At 44.8% G+C, this 18,731-nt stretch overlaps 2 protein-coding genes and 1 long non-coding RNA gene across 3 annotated transcripts in view; 1 reads left to right on the top strand and 2 right to left on the bottom strand.

Annotated features, from left to right (window-relative positions):
* LOC146782818 (alpha-2,8-sialyltransferase 8E-like) overlaps positions 1-18,731 on the bottom strand; it is a 134,222-nt gene that overhangs the window by 45,096 nt on the left and 70,395 nt on the right. The gene's annotated exons all lie outside the window — the stretch shown is intronic.
* On the top strand, positions 1,476-2,703 carry LOC146782820 (uncharacterized). Its single transcript, XR_014972136.1, has 2 exons — positions 1,476-1,610; positions 2,333-2,703. It is a non-coding gene; the product is annotated as an uncharacterized LOC146782820 (long non-coding RNA).
* LOC146782819 (uncharacterized) lies at positions 1,605-3,588 on the bottom strand. Its single transcript, XM_085638206.1, has 2 exons — positions 2,979-3,588; positions 1,605-2,682 (listed from the first exon to the last, which is right to left on the bottom strand). Exons 1-2 carry the CDS (start codon positions 3,409-3,411, stop codon positions 1,814-1,816), a joined length of 1,302 nt encoding a protein of 433 aa, XP_085494332.1. The 5' UTR covers positions 3,412-3,588; the 3' UTR covers positions 1,605-1,813.

The raw sequence follows: 18,731 nt of genomic DNA, 5'->3' as shown, positions 1-18,731 counted from the left end.
ATGATTTGCACACCATTAGTCATGTTGAAAAGCTGGTCTCTACTGGACACACAGCTGGTATTTTAGGGCCATATGTAGGAAACAGTTTTGCGATCGCAAACAGTGCGATTCGCAGGAATCTGGGTGTTTGCGATCGCAAAACATACTTGAGCCATGTAGGAAAGGTATACGCAGAAGAGCTGTGCGAATCGCTAATTTAGCGATTAGCTATTTTGCGGAAAGTGGAGTCTGCGAATAAATCAGCGTAATCGCAGTCTGCGCACCAGTATTAGCGAAAATCGCTGTTACCGAACTCGCAAATAGCGATAGCGCAAAATGACATGTTCAGAAAACTCGCAAATAGCGATTATGCAAAATTCGCAATTTTGCACTTCCCAATTACCATCAACACTGAGCAGGTGGTAACCTACTGCAACCTATTTAAACAGGCCCACAATGCCACAGGGCCTTTCCACCATGGCTGGGCTGTACGTGATAGCCAGGAGGCTGCGAATCAGGGATGCCACACAGAGACGGAGACGCCAGGAAAGGATCTACAGAGCACGCATCACCCTCTTCCAAGTGACCGATGAGGAGATCCATGTCAACTACAGGCTGCACCCAGACAGCATCCTGGATTTAATTGCTGAACTGACACCCATACTTGACCACCCCACACGCAGGGCACACTCCATTCCCACCCATGTACAGGTGCTGTGCTCACTGCACCTCCTGGCATCAGGTAGTTTCCAGGGGGTCATTGCCACAGCAGGAGGTGTCTCCCAAAGTGCACTTTCGCGCTTCTTCCACGCTTTCCTGGATGCAATGGTACAGAGGCTGCATCACCACATACAATTTCCTAGCACAGCACAGGCACTGGATCAGACCAAGCAAGATTTCTACCAAATTGCACAATTCCCCCATGTCATTGGCTGCATAGATGGGACACATATCGCTATTTCACCCCCCTCACATAATGAGTATGTATTTCGCAACAGAAAGTCATATCATTCCCTGAACATCCAGGTAGTGTGCAATGCCCAACACTTAATCACTGATATTGTGGCCAAATACCCTGGAAGCACACACGACTCATTCATGTTTCGCCACTGTGCATTACATCGCAGACTCACAAATGGTGATTTTGGAGAGGGCTATCTGCTAGGTAAATGCCTGTTAAACACACACAGAGGCAGTAGAGTGATGCAGTGGCAGGACACTATTGAACATTAATCTGCTTATGCCCCGCAGGTGACAGTGCGTATGCTGTACGAGACTACATCCTCACACCGTACCTGAATCCATCAACTGCAGGTGAGAGGGGGTACAACAGCGCACACAGAGCTACACGCTGTGCCATTGAGAGGACATTTGGAATCCTAAAGAGCCGTTTTCGATGCCTCCATAAGAGTGGTGGAGCGCTACAGTACAGCCCTGAGACGTGTTGCAAAATAGTGGTTGCCTGTGCAATGCTACACAACATCGCTACCAAGAAAGGAACCCCAGTGGACCTGACAGACTCTGAATCATCAGATGAGGATGGAGCAGCACCACATCGCGCTCCCGCAGGAGGTGCTGGTGCAGCTGCCGGACGTATGAGACGTGATGAGATCACCCAAAACTACTTCTAAGTGAGTAATGATGACACAATGACACTGATTGGTGACTGACAGGGATGTTTATTTCTGTGTCATCAGGCATTGAGTGATCTCACGTTGTGACGTTAAAGTCCCTGCATGCACTTGTTTGTGTCACAGTGCAAAGAGTAACAACAGACACTGAGTCTACATGGACTGTGTTGCATCACACATGGCCATTAGTCCCTTGTGTCCCTTCACCTCCTACGTGCACGGCCTGGTGCGCCTCGCTGTGTGCGCGCTGTGCCCTCCCTTGACTCATCCTCCACTGTGCTCTGTCGTGCACTCCTGCGTCTTTCCTGTGGTATTGGGGGAGTGATGCTGCTCCTGCTCGATTGTTCATCAGTGTCCGTGGCTGCAAGTGCACCTATGCCACCTGTGGCGGTTGCGCGCATCTGGTCCACCGCATGTGTGACCTGCACCAAGACACTGCCCACGTCCTGGCAGCAGTGGGCCATCTCGCGCTGCATGCCAACACATCTTCTGGCCAGCAAGGATGTGGCGGTTGTGTGGCGGTTCACAGCCCTTGTGTATAGGTCCAGCCGTGTGTGAAGGCGATGTCTGTCCCGGCGCCGCGCTGCCCTGTCCCTCGCTATCTCCCTGCACAGTCCCTCCAATGCACCAGTCATGGCCATCACTCCTGCGCGCAACTCGGTCATGTTGTGGTTATGTGCTGTCAGCTGCCGTTGTATTGACCTGATTCCCTTCACTTGCAGGCGCTGCTGCTTCAGCATGCTGCCCTCCAGGCCCGAGAACACCGTGTCCTCTTCAACAGGAGCAGTGCTGGTGGACGGCCGTTCCCTGCGTCTCATCCCTCTCCCTACTCTTGATTGTTCAGGGGACTGTGTTTGTTGCAGTCCTGCACGCTGCCTGTGCACTGGCTGTTGCTCCTCTGCTGTGTCTGGTGCCTGTGTCTCCAACAGTGGTAGTGGTGGGACAATTATGCGACGCCTGCATGGTGCTGTGTCGGCAGTTGTGGCTGCGCCCTGATCCTTCTGGCATGCCTGGTCCTCCATCTCAACTGTTGGCTCACATTCAGCCTCACTATCCTGTGTTGGTGGTGGTGCTGTGGATTAAATGACACACATTAGTACTGTGTCCTGTGTGGTATTTGTCATGCATTAGTTTCAAGCAATAGAATCTCATGGGTACTATCGGTCTATTTCTATCTCTGCATGATGGAGTCCTTCCTATTCCACCTGTCTGTGTCTCACTGGCACAGTTATCAGTGCATGTGACTACGTTTCCCATAATGCATTACTGTGTGTGCTGTGTGACATTTACTGGAGTTGCAGTCAGGTTGCCTTTTGGGGGATGTGGGTGGTTTGGGGATGTAGCAGGGGGTCTTGCCATGCACCTTACCTTGTCTGGTGTCTGGGTGTTCTGAGCTGTCCAGGTCAGCCACTCCACTCACGCTCTCAGGCTGCAGTGTGCCCTCCACCAGCTCCTCCAGGGGTGTCGGTTCGGTTGCAGTGGAAGGGCCCCCACCGGTTTTTTTAGCCTCTGCCAGTCTTGTTGCCACCCTCTCCTTTGACCTCTGCCGCATGTCATACCATCTTTTACGTAGGTCCTCCACACTGCGGTGTGTGACACCAATGGCATTCACTTTCTCTTGGATGTCACTCCAAATCTTGCGCTTTCTGGCCTCAGGTACTCTCAGGGAACTTTTCCCAAATAGGAGATCATGGTTGCTGACCACCTCCTGTGTGAGGACCTCCAGCTCCCTCTCACTGAATTTCTGTTTCCTCTTCCTTGATGGTTCCTCCTGCTGCTTTTCAGTCCCCTGGGAATCCATTTGACTGGTTTTCAAATGCAGAGCTTCACTGTTCTCCTCTCCACACAGGCTCTCAAACAGCTACTGGCTCACACACAGCTGCTGGCAATCAGGTGCAGCATGGGCAGTCACACTTCCTGGTTGTGATGTCATCATTCTGCACCTGAATTGCAGATTCCCAGATTTGCGATTCCTTAATAGCGTTCTCGCAATTAAGGAATCGCTATTAGGGTAATCGCAAAATAATTCTGCGAATTTTTGCGCATCGCTAATTATTCGCTAAAATCTACCTACATAGCTAATTGCGATTCGGAATTTGCGATTCGCGAAAAATCGCAATTTCCGATTCGCAAATTCCATTCTACCTACATATGGCCCTTAGTCACTAGGCCAGAACTAAATTTATGATAATGGATATGAACACAGACCCTCGAGATGCAGTAACACCACTAATCAAGGCAGTACATTTGCTAATTAATAGTGCAAGAAAAAAGTTGTAAAAAATAAACCAAACATAGTAAATAATGGTTCAGTAGATTATTTAATCTGATTGTAGTTTCTTATTTTATTTGTCACCTGAAATCTTGAAATTGAACTGCCAATGTGTGTCGCCCCTTGGTGGCATGCAGGCCTGGGGCTTCTCAGGCTGTAACATTTGATGGATACCTATTATAACTAGAAGCTTACTTTTGACATATATCAATAAATCGGTGGGAAATGTGTAAATCACACAGGTGTCACACTGCCCTTGTGAGGAAAGAGTCCAGAGCTAAGGTGCAAAATGCGAAACACGTGTGTCAGAGTGAATTTACAGTAAATGTAGAGACCTCATAGGTCCAGATCAATACTAGAAGCCTCTTTAAGGTGGTAAGGTGAATCAATGGACTGTCATACAAGAAAAGGAGACGCGCAGGTACTGGAGTCAGCCTGTATGGTAATTTTGGTTCAGTATGGGAACAGGATTTGCATAGGAGGGCAGTCCATTGTAATAGACACGTGGGAGGCTTTGTAAGCGCATCACAGCAGCAGTCTAAGCTAATTTTGGCCTAGAGACCAGCTAGCTCACAGTGCCACCGTAAGCCCCCCTAACCTTCCCAGGGAGCGCATGGTTTCTGGCAACCAATGAACATGACAATCCCGACCCCTCAGACCATCAGGGATTGTGGAAACAGATCTGGACTTTTCGCTCAGTCACACATGCTTACTTCTGCTCAGAGAAATTTACAGAATACACAGGGGGAAGTTTTCAATATATTCATTGAACTAACGTTATTCTTGTATAGATTGCATGTGCTACAATATTTAGTAGACAGAAGCAGATGAAAGTGATTACAAGCACCAAGAGCGTCAATAGTAGATACAGCTCTACCATGGTGCAAAAACAGCATATATATGCAAGCATATAAACAAGGCATCAATCAGGTGTACTCTTACTGTGCAAACCCTACTCTGGGTGTGCCTAGAGTGTTTCTGTGGGAAGGCATAACCCCCCCAAGGAACAATCCAAACCCAGTACCTGGTGGTAGAGAATGTAGGAGCCCATCTTGGTCATGAACTGGACACACCCTCACGGACATGTCAGACCGCTGCATGGTGAAGTCTCAGCCTGCAGGGACCCTCGGCGTCAGCTAAAGTGCCTCCTCCACTAAACCTTTGGGATGCTCCTTATTTATAATAGAAGCAGTCTTGCGATGTGCATATAGATTAGTGATGTTATGGATACGTAATTAGTCCTGTCACACCGTGGATGAAGAGAACCACATTTGTACATAGTGCGTAGAAGGGCCTTGTACATGATGTTCGAGGCATTATGATAATGTTGTGCGACGCTAGATGTGTTAAAACAAGGTAGTTTCAGGGAAACTAATCAAACATTGCCGTGCACGCAACTATGTGCAAAAGGTCACAGCAGGAATGTTATTGTGAAAATTAGGACAATGTAAAAAATGAGCCTCTTGGATACTTGGGCCTAGCCCGGGCACATAACACTCACTCCTCATACTAAGGTCGATATATGAAAGCTATCTAAAAGCCAGAAGGCCATAATGAAATTGGGCGAAAAAGGTCTAAAACCACTTTTAAAATCATCTAACAGCAAGCTTCCCTTTAAAATATTCTTAAAAGCCTTCAAACATCATTATACTATTTGAAATCCCAAGCACTCAGAAATCCATTGTGCCTAGAAAAATAAAGCAAAAGCTGTTTTGATTCATTTTGTTTGAAAAACAGACCGAATGGTTCCCACCACACGGAAAAAGCCAATTGTTTTTATGTGTTCCAACGCAACATTGCTGTTGCCCACAACTGCAGACAATGTTCCCAGAGACGCACCTCGAAGCAAAAGGTAATTCCATCCAGTTCCCACAGCAGCCACTGAGGGAGGGACTGCATCCTGTAAGTGTATTGTAGAGCCAATGTCCATTTCACCAGCAGCCAAAGCATCTCAGGGTGACTCGAAAAAATGCATTCATCAGCAATGGAATACGCTGGGGACAATACCCATGGGCCTTTAAGGGGTCCATCAGTGCATCAGTGTCCTGTGGCGCAACCAATTGTGATCCTAGGTACAGATCCAATACACATTTGTGGCTGCAAAGCAGGCAGTGGAATACAGATTGTACACAGTAAAGCCAAATAGGCCTGAAGGACAAGAACCAGTGCTCATTTAGTTCTCGCAGCTGAGGTGTGCCAAAGCTGTGTACCATGCGCTCACGACACCACAGCACAAGCAGTGCTGTTTTCATTCAGAGTTGAACTGAGACGTCCATTGCGAAGCAGAAAAATTAAGATCAGGTCAGGTAGCAGGACAAGTAGGACAAAATTGTCTGAACGGTGCTAATCAGTCCAGCGCCGATATGTTTATAAAAATGTCCACTATTCACTTCGCATCAGACATATTAAAGATATGGCGGACCAGCTCCCCAAAATCCAGCAGGAAGCTAGTGTGGAATAATGTCTGAATCTCAGACCAGGACCTTGCAACCTGGAGATCAAACGTCTCTCTGGCTCAAGTCAAGGCCACATCTTTTTGAAAAAGCATGGCTTTCAGTTTGCTCAGAGAATCAAAGCGTAAGTTGGAAACATTTATTGAAGACCATAGCATTGCCTCCCTAATTGTGCGGGCGGTTGGAAACAGTACTTGAGTGCAACATTTGACGGTGGAATTAACTGTTACCAGATAAGCTATGCCCAGTTCCATTCCACAGCAACCTTTATCATTCAGCATCAATTAACTCCCATTCAAGAGCAGCTTGAAAACCGGATGAAACACGGCAGCCGGAGAACCTTTCAGATAACAGGACAAGTTCGCAACTGAGGTATTGCATACCCCATGAAGAGAAATGTCTTTGCAAACTAAGGACCCGCTTAAAGCATCCTTACAGTCAGAACCGCTAAGAAAAATGTCTGTGTCCCTAGTCCTGCATCTAAACCTGAAGGGTAATTCCCAGTTCTCATGCTCATAGCCTTCCCCTAGCTCTTCGTATCTGCCTACCTATTGGAATTGTTGACAATATAGGAATTGGAAAGTCATGACCAGTAGGGTAATGTAACCATGGATTATCTAGTCTGTGGATGGTGTCTCTGTCACGGTGAAAGGTATTTGGTCTAATTTTTCAATGTGCAACAAGGTATATTTCACATCACTGTGTGCCATTACTATCTGTCTTTCCATTAGATCATATGCAGAAAACAGACTCGTACTATTGATGTAATGTCACAGCTTGTGGCCAGAACTTAGTGTTTGCAATGTCCAGGTAAGTATTACAATGGACTGTGGCTGTGACTGTCCATGCTTCAAAATAGACATGTCTTGCTGTATTACGTCAATTGCAGAAGACACTATGTTGTAAAGTGATTAAATTCTAGATGATAATGTGGACATACCATTGTCAACCACAGCCAAAGCCTTTTCTAAGTTAACACTGTGCGGGTGTAGGTGCAAGCATATAATAATATGTGGCTGGGTCTGATGTGTCAAAACCAAAAAAAGAAGCAAACGTTTGTGCAAATGTTTTTTAGCTACCTTTTGCCGGTGATGGGCAATGTTCCCATTGAGTATAATTGTAAACAGCGTGCGGGATACTAGCTTTGTGTAAGAAATTGTGACCATAATGTTGATAACAGAACATGTCGACAAAATTAGATGTACCATTGTGCAATTCATCATTAGAAAATGCAGCTGATTGCTCTAGATCTGCAAGCAAATTGTGCACAGTTTCAATGTCCCAATCATCAGAGAAAGTACTAGAGGTAATGATATCATTTAAGGAAATTTGTAAAGGTTCAGTTGGACCATGCACATCATACGATACCCTATTCCAAACTATTCCTTCCAGAACCAGAACTGCTGTAATGTTCACCACAGACAAGTCCCTTAGTTCACTATGCAATGATGCATGTGGTTTTAGAACCAAGTTCACAAGTTGTGCTGCAGAGCGTTCTGAGAGATAGTGTCCATTCAGAAGTAGGAAAAAGACAGTTACCAAACTAATCCAGAGTACCAGGAAAAGTAATCCAATTGTAATCCAGAGATGTATCCAAGGAGCCTCAAAGTATGTCTTTCTCAGCCAAAGATAGAGGGCATACACTCATAGCTTGAAAGGGAGAGGCGGTGGTGGTAGCTCAGGTTCACTTGAATCTGATGGGAAACCGCCATAATGCACGAAGTAGCCAGACGCCGCCCAGTCTATTTTTGGCAGCTCAGTAGGCTTTGTAGAACTGGGAGATGACTTGATCAATGACATATTCACATAGACATCATCAATTTTTCGAACTGAGATTTTTTACTTGTTGACTGTACAGTTGTAGTTCTTTCAACAATTATTGTTTGCAACTTGTCTTTGGAGAGGGGAATATTCAGTAGTTATAAAAGCTTCCATCTGAACTTCCTGAACGGTAGAGACGGGAGTGCGGCGGCTACCCAGAAGCCCATGCGGTCTACTGTTGAGAATCTGCCACATAGTGTGGTTTGATCAGATCAATTTAGACAAACTGTTTGTCCTGCAACCAGCAAGGGGCTGAAGAAGTACTGTTCTAGTACCTTCGATAGCCAGGACAGGTATAGGTGCTCTGTAAGATGGCTCAAATTCTTTCTTGTGCACTATTTTTTTCTCTGACCAGATCCCCAATCTTGGAGACCCAGGCAGTTCTTGCCGGTATGACCTTCACCTCTCCAGTGGCAGTGCGTTTTACTTGTACTTTGCTCTGTGCACCCGAGAATTCATCGATTTCCTGTAAAACAGCCAAACATTCATTGATGTCAAATGGTGTTTCCGCCGCCACTGTGCTGACATTGTCAAGGTCTGGCAACCACATTTTCATACCAAACAGGAGTTTGTAAGGAGTACGAGCCCCAGGGATTTTCCTGGCATGTTATTGAGTGCCCTCTGGAGCCCATATAGGCGATTGACCCAACCACCCCTGAGCCCGATACCCTAGCTGTTAAGTACTGCTTTTAGTCATGTTTTTTCCTCTCAGCTACATTTCCCTCAGGATGGTAGGGGGAGTAGTACCACAAGGCCACACCCAAACTTCCCATGGCTTCTTTGTAAACCCGAGAGCTAAACACCAGGCTCTGGTCAGAATGTAGTGTGCCAATTACGAATGTCCAGATGAGGACTCGCAAATCCTTCATAACAGTTCGAGCATCAGCCGAGCGCTGTGGCCAAACCCACAGGAATCTGGAGCATGAATCCACTGCCACCAAGATGTACTTGTAGGCCCTGTGTGAGTGTAAGGGGCAGCAGTGATCCAAATAAACAACCACCAGAGGCTTGTCTGAGATCAAAAGAGGTGTCTGAGGTGGATGTGCAACGGTTGAGCCTTTCGGCTGCAGGCAGATGTCACATTTTAGGACAAAGTCCCTAGTCTGTTTGCAATCAGTGTTTAGTATTACTCTATCCCCCACTCCTGGAATCTGAGCATATGGAATGTTTTGAGCATCTAACTTGTAGGAGTACTTGAGTGGAAAACCTTTCAGCAGGTGGGTGTTGTTGCGAGCAGCATTGACGGCCACCATGATGTCTTTGTCTAATCTTGTGCTAGAGCGAGTGATTGCAGCAACGGCAACAGTGCAAACTGTTGCTTTAGCGGCTTCATCAGCCATGGAATTCCCTTCAACGTGAACGCCAACACACTGATGATTCAATGTATAGATAGCATGAGCCCTTGGAAAGCATTCTTTCAGCTTTTCCACCTGTTCCCAAAGCAGCTTGTGCTTGATTGTGCAACCCTTGGAATCAGTTGTAGTTCTTTCAACAGTTTTTGTTTGCAACTTGTCTTTGGAGAGGGGAATATTCAGTAGTTATTAAAGCTTCTATCTGAACTTTCTGAATGGTAGAGATGGGAGTGCAGCGGCTACCCAAAAGCCCATGTGGTCTACTGTTGAGAATCTGCCACATAGTGTGGTTTGATCAGATCAATTTAGACAAACCGTTTGTCCTGCAACCGGCAAGGGGCTGAAGAAGTACTGTTCTAGTACCTTCGACAGCCAGGACAGGTATAGGTGCTCTGTAAGATGGCCCAAATTCTTTCTTGTGCACTATTTTTTTCTCTGACCAGATCCCCAATCTTGGAGACCCAGGCAGTTCTTGCCGGTATGACCTTCACCTCTCCAGTGGCGGTGCGTTTTACTTGTACTTTGCTCTGTGCACCCGAGAATTCATTGATTTCCTGTAAAACAGCCAAACGTTCAATGATATCAAATGGTGTTTCCGCCGCCACTGTGCTGACATTGTCGAGGTCTGGTACTCACATTTTCATACCAAACAGGAGTTCGTAAGGAGTACGACCCCCAGGGATTTTCCTGGCATATTATTGAGTGCCCTCTGGAGCCCATATAGGCGATTGACCCAACCACCCCTGAGCCCGATACCCTAGCTGTTAAGTACTGCTTTTAGTCATGTTTTTTCCTCTGAGCTACATTTCCCTCAGGATGGTAGGGGGAGTAGTACCACAAGGCCACACCCAAACTTCCCATGGCTTCTTTGTAAACCCGAGAGCTAAACACCAGGCTCTGGTCAGAATGTAGTGTGCCAATTACGAATGTCCCGATGAGGACTCGCAAATCCTTCATAACAGTTCGAGCATCAGCCGAGCGCTGTAGCCAAACCCACAGGAATCTGGAGCATGAATCCACTGCCACCAAGATGTACTTGTAGGCCCCGTCTGAGTGTAAGGGGCAGCAGTGATCCAAATAAACAACCACCAGAGGCTTGTCTGAGATCAAAAGAGGTGTCTGAGGTGGATGTGCAACGGTTGAGCCTTTCGGCTTCAGGCAGATGTCACATTTTAGGACAAAGTCCTTAGTCTGAGCATATGGAATGTTTTGAGCATCTAACTTGTAGGAGTACATGAGTGGAAAACCTTTCAGCAGGTGGGTGTTGTTGCGAGCAGCATTGACGGCCACCATGATGTCTTTGTCTGATCTTATGCTAGAGCGAGTGATTGCAGCAACGGCAACAGTGCAAACTGTTGCTTTAGCGGCTTCATCAGCCATGGAATTCCCTTCAACGTGAACGCCAACACACTGATGATTCAATGTATGGATAGCATGAGCCCTTGTAAAGCATTCTTTCAGCTTTTCCACCTGTTCCCAAAGCAGCTTGTGCTTGATTGTGCAACCCTTGGAATCTTGAAATCCATTATGGCCTCAATAGTGAAGATATTCATTATAGGATTGGACACAGTAGTATGAATCACACACTATAAGTGTGGGGAATTCGTGATCCGTACTTTGTAGTGCCAGTATCAGGGCCTTCAGTTCTGCCTGCGGTGCTGTACAGTCCCCTAGGGACTGAGTGTGTGTTTTTTCAGGACAGAACTTTTTGTCATGCATGCACCCCTTCACGATTGCACATGTCGCGGAATATTGGTTTGGTGTCCCTACGGAAGGCTGAGCAGATCCCTTGGTATAAATGATGTACTCATATCGATCTAGAGGCATTATTCAATTCGGCAGAGGATATTCTTGTTCAGAATGCAGGAATGCTTGTGTTTGTAATGTAGAAACAAATCTGTAGTCTACATCTGTTGCAGTGAGAGAGTTAGCCCATTGAATCCATCGTAGATGTAATGCTTCGGCATTTGGTTCACTAGCTTTAGTAACGGCCTCTAAGGTAGGTACTGGGGTAACGACAAGTATTCACTTAGCCTGAGCCAGTGCTCTCTCTTTCTCTACAAAAGTCGGTACTACTGTGAGAATTTTCTCAGTGGCTGCAAAACGCATTTCAGCGTTGGAATAAAAATGTGATTTGTATGCTATGGGTTCTGTATCACCTTCACTGAAAGTGATGTTGGTGTAACCGGATGGTCCAGCGACTACACGGATCACCAAATTAGTTGTGTTTACATATGTGTGTAAATGTTTGGAAGCTATTGTATCAGCTTGTACGAAACATAAAATGTTTGTGTGTTCCTGTGTCCAGTGGTTGATGGAAAAATCAGGTCTGATTATCGTAGAACAGTTTTACTCATTCTCCGTAGTTCAAAATGTATGTTCTGCCAAAATTCAGGAATCCTAAAATGGATTGTAGTCTTTTCAGAGTCATTGGAGGTTGGAGCAGTGCACATTTTTCTAAAAGATGTGCTGCTAGGATTTTGCCTTCACTTGACAACTCGTTTAGCAGAAACAGGACACTGAGGTGGGCTATTTTTGATTTTTTTTAAATTAAATTTGTAACCTAGGTGAGCAAACTCAAGAATTAAGTGGTTCACTCTAGCCTAGTGTTCTATTAATTCATCGACGGTCAGATAAATATCATCTAAATAGGACAATGCTTCCTCATCAAAATGTTGAAGTAACTTAGTTAACCTGGCAGAGAATAGCCCAGGGCTGTTCTTATACCCTTGATGTGAATGACAAAATTGACGCTGTGAACCCAGCGTTGAAAATGTGCCCAAATATCTGCTTCCAGGCGCAATATTCTGGCAGAAGAATCCATTTGAGATATCTAGTGTTGTTTTGTGTTTCTTCTGTACAAAGTTATTAATTAGTGCAGCACTATCTGCATTTTGTACTGTGAACGCGCATGTGGAAGTGTTCAAATGTCTGTAGTCTAAAACTAGACGCATGAATTGTCCATTTTCATTACAGGAAACAAGGGATTATTCATGGACGAGGTGCAATTTTCTTTATCACCCTGGTAATCAAGTTGTTCTAGGATTTCCCTAACTTGTTTTTTAGCCTCATGTTTTATTGGATACTGTCTCTGGGGTTGAGGAATGATTTTATCGTGATATCGTGATGAGGAGACTCATCATCCCACCCAACACGATTGTGGTAAAGTGCAGGAGCTAGTGCTAATGCCCACTTCTGCACGTATGAACTGATTCTGGAATGAGGTCAGAGAAAGCAGGTAAAATTACCGTTTCTCCCATATCCAGGGCCACTAGAATTATGCGGTTGTGCAGCCACGGTATTGTTCACATATTTAGAGATTTCCTGCATTTGCCACATAATCCATCATGTGCTGCATAATCTGCACATTTTAACAAAACAAATATTTTGTTTCTAGGTTAAATGGTTAAAAAGTTACTAGCAATGCAGCGACATGTGCTGCTGTGCAGTACCAGTCTTCGGCAAAGATTGACTGGCGACCTTTCTATTGCTCATTGCTATGTTTGGGTTTTAAACTAGTACAAATGAGGTGCAACCACCTCCCAGACAGTGTTAACAAGCATACAAATTACAAAACGATATAGTATTTCTATGACAAAATGTGCTGAATTAGCCACATAATTTGCCTTTTCTTGCTGCATAATTTACTCAACCCTGCCACGTGATTTGACCCTCCCCTGCTGCATAATTCCAGTGGCCATGAGTATAACCAGAGTCTTGGATTTTTAAAGGAGAAGTAAATCATTGCATTTTAATATTGCAAACCAATAATGTTGCAGTCAATGGGTAAATACACTAGTGACAATTGATCACTTGCTGTTCGAGTTCCGTGGAAACCACTGGAGGATATGGTGAGGTGGGTCCCAGGACCAGACTCCGACAGTCTGCTGATTTTCCCCAGGATCGTAGGGCCCGGGTGCAGAGTAGTCCTGGCTTTCCTTGGTGATACCTGTCGCCCAGGCAAGCCTTTGTTTCTGACTTCTGGGAGTGTTCACACCTCCTGGCAGGGCGTCATATTCCTATCTTGGTGGCAGCATCTGCAGCCTTCAACACACTAATACAACCTGGGTCAGAAATAGAGCCAAAGAGTTACCCAAAGACGTCTAAATAAACCCCATACTCAAAATGACAACTCTATTAGAGAGCACTCCCTTCACCAGGACCCATCAATCACTTAAGGTGGTTAATTGTTTTTATCATCTGGGTCTGTATACTCCATCCAGCCGGACCAGTTCATAAAGCAGTGATCCGGTCACTGGCATAGAAGGAGCACTAAAGGAGGATTGTCACCTGATCTCTCACAAATATTGTCTTGGATGAGGTACTACCCATAGAACGAGGTGAGAAATCCTAATAGTCAGCAGTAAAATCATATGTGTGAGTTAAAAATGGCTAAGGGTACCCAAAAGTTCTTTAATAGTAGGGAACCCCTGTCATATTTAAAAAGCAAGATGGCAATATTGCATAAATTAAATTGACATTATGCTATTGTCCAAAGCAAGTATGGTCAACATGTTTCTGCCCTTAGGCGATCGATAGTATCTGGGCTTTCATCAGGACCTAAATTACTGCTGTGGTTTTCAGTGAGAAAAACGTGTGTGTAAATTATACAAAAGTGGGGTGCAGATAAAAAATTCCTACCGCACCGGTCAAGTTGATACAGCAATCAAAGCCGGATACCTGTGGAGAAATTTAGAAAAAGGACAGAGACCCAATGTGTAAAACAGGCTCAAATACAGGCCAAAATAAATTTCTATGACCAAAAAATAAGCATTCACTAATGCTGTATAGGCATTCAGTACTGTTCGTTTTGAATTGCACTTACCCATAGATAGTGGGTACAGCCCTCACCTCAACCTGGTCTCAACTCAGGGAAAGGGGCCCCGCTCTAAAAAGAAAGAAATAGTAGGAGAAAGCAAAACAGGTAATACCTGAAAAAACCCTCCTCTTCCAAAGCTTAGTTAAAAAACCTGAGAGTGAATTCATCCAATCCCAAATTGCAAAGACATATATGGTATATAAGACATTGTTACAGGAATCATTCAAAATGTACCTCAACTGTAGACACTTTGTAACAATTGCTGCCACCCAGGGTGGAATTTACGCCATCCCAATAGGTCAAAAAAATGGAAAATTGTAGAAAACACACACTCCCAACATCTGGTAAGTGACTCTAATGGAAATTGTCACAACAAATTAGAAAGTCACATACACTAATATAAGCAAGTTCAAAAGACAAAATAGCCATTGTAAGAGTGTCTCAGCTCCCATGAGCCCAGGAATTCAAATTTAAGAACAAAAATTAAAGAGAAGACCTTGTCATAATACAAGGTAAAAAAGTACTGAATATCCTAATACATAAAGCATAGAAAATAAAGTAATCACCTAGAACTCCTAAGAATACCATAGAATCAGTTATTCAGAATAGTAATAGTGTCTATGGAGCAGACAAAAATGAAGTCAAGTCATTACCTAGTAGACTGAGAAAACAAACAGAGCACTCACCTATCCGTCGGTACCCCAGGGCGGTCATTGAGGTAAGACCGGAGGTACCGACGGACGCACTCGTGAGGTTTAAATAGATTGTCTCGATGTAAATGCCTGCAGGTGCAGCGCGCCGATTGAGCTGTCCAGGGCACTGCCTGTCAATGCATAACCCGCATGCGCGGTAAAGGAACACTAGAAAGCCAAAGCGAATGTGTGTTAGTTGTAGCCACGCATGCGCGGAGAATACAATGTACGCGAATGCGTGTGAGTTGTTAACGCGCATGCGCGGAGAATACAATGCACTCGAACTTGCATAGAGCGTGCGTGAGGGAGAAGACACGCATTGGTCCTCCCGTGTCAGTTACGAGTGCAAGCAAATGATCATGAAGGAACCCTATCGTGTTCCAAATGCACGAGCATAAATGCAATACTAACATGGTTAAGTTCAATGGCCGTAAAGACTCATCAACAGCCATAATATAACACATTAGGATACAGGACTTATACCAAATGCACATATATTAAAAATCTAGCGCACACGCTCATTCAGAGAGGTGCTACAAGTCAAATTCAATTCGAAAAGGAAACTCTTTGCCAGGGAGGGTCTCTCGTGTGTGTATATCCATGAGGGCCATCAGTAAGAAAAACCACATCCCCATTCTGGGAGAGCAATAATCCTTGTAACTAATATCTCATCATAGTATCCTCAAAACAATGTGTTGTCCATGTCGAACGCACTCTATAAAAAAGTGAGGGTCTATTTTGATCTTATAATAACAGCCAAGGGATTTCATCATTCAGTCCCACTGTGTCTGAATGAAGTCTGTGTACCCATCTCTGCTCTCTCACCAGAAGGAATTTCTGAATGTCAGTGATATGTACTGGAATATGTGGTTGTTCTAGAACCACCCACTGCAGCTCGGTCTCTTTATGTCCCACTGAAACAAAATGGTTAGTGAGTTTGGTAGCGCTCTTTTTGCATCGGATAGTACTCTTATGTTCCGATATCCTCACTTTTACTTTTCGTGATGTCATACCTACATAGTTTTTATTGCAGGGGCATTTTATCAAGTAAATCACTCGTTCGCTGTTACAATTTGTGTGGGTTTTGAGGGACCAAGGTCTATTCGTCCCTATCTCTACCTCAGTGGTGTGTTGAGTCTGGGGGCATACTGCACAATTGCCGCATGGAAAGTGACCTACAACAGGTGGTAACCCCCAAAGTGTGCTCGTATCTGGGTTTCTCAACAACCTCGGGCGTGTATGTACTAATCGATCTTTCAGATTAGAGCCCCTTTTAAAAGCAAAAAGGGGAGGGGGTAAGGAACTGCCCTCTAATTTGAGAAACCTCCAGTTCTTAAGGATACTCTTCTTGAGTGCATTGGAATAACTGCAGAAGGTATTGACACAGGTAATCCTTTTGTTCTCCTCCAAAGGATTCTGTATCCTCTTCTCGAGCAGAGCTTCCCTGTGGTTGTTTCTGGCTCTCTTCATGGATTTCTTTATGATTGTTTTGGGGTACTGTCTCTCCTGCAAATGTGTGGATAGGAGGGTGGCATGTTCCTGATATTTCGCTACCTCAGAACAATTCCGACGAATACGAAGGAATTGCCCGAAAGGGAGGTTCTCCCGAAGAGCTTTTGGATGGTAGCTCTTGAAATGCAAAAGGGAGTTCCGTGCCATTGGCTTCCTATATAGTTCGGTACTAAGGTTGCCATTCTTCGGTTCAATCCGTAAGTCCAGGAAAGAGATACTTTCCTTTGAAAAATCACAGGTAAATTTAAGAAACCTGTTCTGGTTATTCAACCAGGTATGAAAATCAATAATGGTCTCAAAGGTTCCCCTCCAGATGACAAAAATGTCATCAATATACCGTTTCCAAGTCACGATGTGACCTAGAAACGGATTTGTCACAGAGAGGATCTCAGTCTGTTCGATCTGGTGGACGTATAGATTCGCTAGGGATGGTGCGAAAATACTCCCCATAGAAGTCCCTGAGATCTGTAAAAAGAGATCCTCCTCAAATTTGAAGAAATTCTCCTTCATAGCTAAGGTGGCGCATGTCATAATAAAGTCCACTGGTGTGGGACTCTGTAGCGATGCACTTTCCAGGAGCATTTTGATAGTTGATAGTGTCTCATCCTGCGGGATGCACGTGTATAATGACTCGACGTCAAAACTCACTAAAATGTCCTGATTAACATCGAATGGCATCCCATCCAGGATACGAAGCAGATCTTTAGTGTCTTCAACAAAGGTGGGCAATTCCTTCGTATTCGTCGGAATTGTTCTGAGGTAGCGAAATATCAGGAACATGCCACCCTCCTATCCACACATTTGCAGGAGAGACAGTACCCCAAAACAATCATAAAGAAATCCATGAAGAGAGCCAGAAACAACCACAGGGAAGCTCTGCTCGAGAAGAGGATACAGAATCCTTTGGAGGAGAACAAAAGGATTACCTGTGTCAATACCTTCTGCAGTTATTCCAATGCACTCAAGAAGAGTATCCTTAAGAACTGGAGGTTTCTCAAATTAGAGGGCAGTTCCTTACCCCCTCCCCTTTTTGCTTTTAAAAGGGGCTCTAATCTGAAAGATCGATTAGTACATACACGCCCGAGGTTGTTGAGAAACCCAGATACGAGCACACTTTGGGGGTTACCACCTGTTGTAGGTCACTTTCCATGCGGCAATTGTGCAGTATGCCCCCAGACTCAACACACCACTGAGGTAGAGATAGGGACGAATAGACCTTGGTCCCTCAAAACCCACACAAATTGTAACAGCGAACGAGTGATTTACTTGATAAAATGCCCCTGCAATAAAAACTATGTAGGTATGACATCACGAAAAGTAAAAGTGAGGATATCGGAACATAAGAGTACTATCCGATGCAAAAAGAGCGCTACCAAACTCACTAACCATTTTGTTTCAGTGGGACATAAAGAGACCGAGCTGCAGTGGGTGGTTCTAGAACAACCACATATTCCAGTACATATCACTGACATTCAGAAATTCCTTCTGGTGAGAGAGCAGAGATGGGTACACAGACTTCATTCAGACACAGTGGGACTGAATGATGAAATCCCTTGGCTGTTATTATAAGATCAAAATAGACCCTCACTTTTTTATAGAGTGCGTTCGACATGGACAACACATTGTTTTGAGGATACTATGATGAGATATTAGTTACAAGGATTATTGCTCTCCCAGAATGGGGATGTGGTTTTTCTTACTGATGGCCCTCATGGATATACACACACGAGAGACCCTCCCTGGCAAAGAGTTTCCTTTTCGAATTGAATTTGACTTGTAGCACCTCTCTGAATGAGCGTGTGCGCTAGATTTTTAAAATATGTGCATTTGGTATAAGTCCTGTATCCTAATGTGTTATATTATGGCTGTTGATGAGTCTTTACGGCCATTGAACTTAACCATGTTAGTATTGCATTTATGCTCGTGCATTTGGAACACGATAGGGTTCCTTCATGATCATTTGCTTGCACTCGTAACTGACACGGGAGGACCAATGCGTGTCTTCTCCCTCACGCACGCTCTATGCAAGTTCGAGTGCATTGTATTCTCCGCGCATGCGCGTTAACAACTCACACGCATTCGCGTACATTGTATTCTCCGCGCATGCGTGGCTACAACTAACACACATTCGCTTTGGCTTTCTAGTGTTCCTTTACCGCGCATGCGGGTTATGCATTGACAGGCAGTGCCCTGGACAGCT

Source organism: Triturus cristatus, chromosome 12, assembly GCF_964204655.1.
Source record: "Triturus cristatus chromosome 12, aTriCri1.1, whole genome shotgun sequence".
Taxonomy (NCBI): domain Eukaryota; kingdom Metazoa; phylum Chordata; class Amphibia; order Caudata; family Salamandridae; genus Triturus; species Triturus cristatus.
The sequence above is the reverse complement of the archived record's forward strand: the minus strand, read 5'-3'. Positions and strand labels throughout refer to the sequence as shown.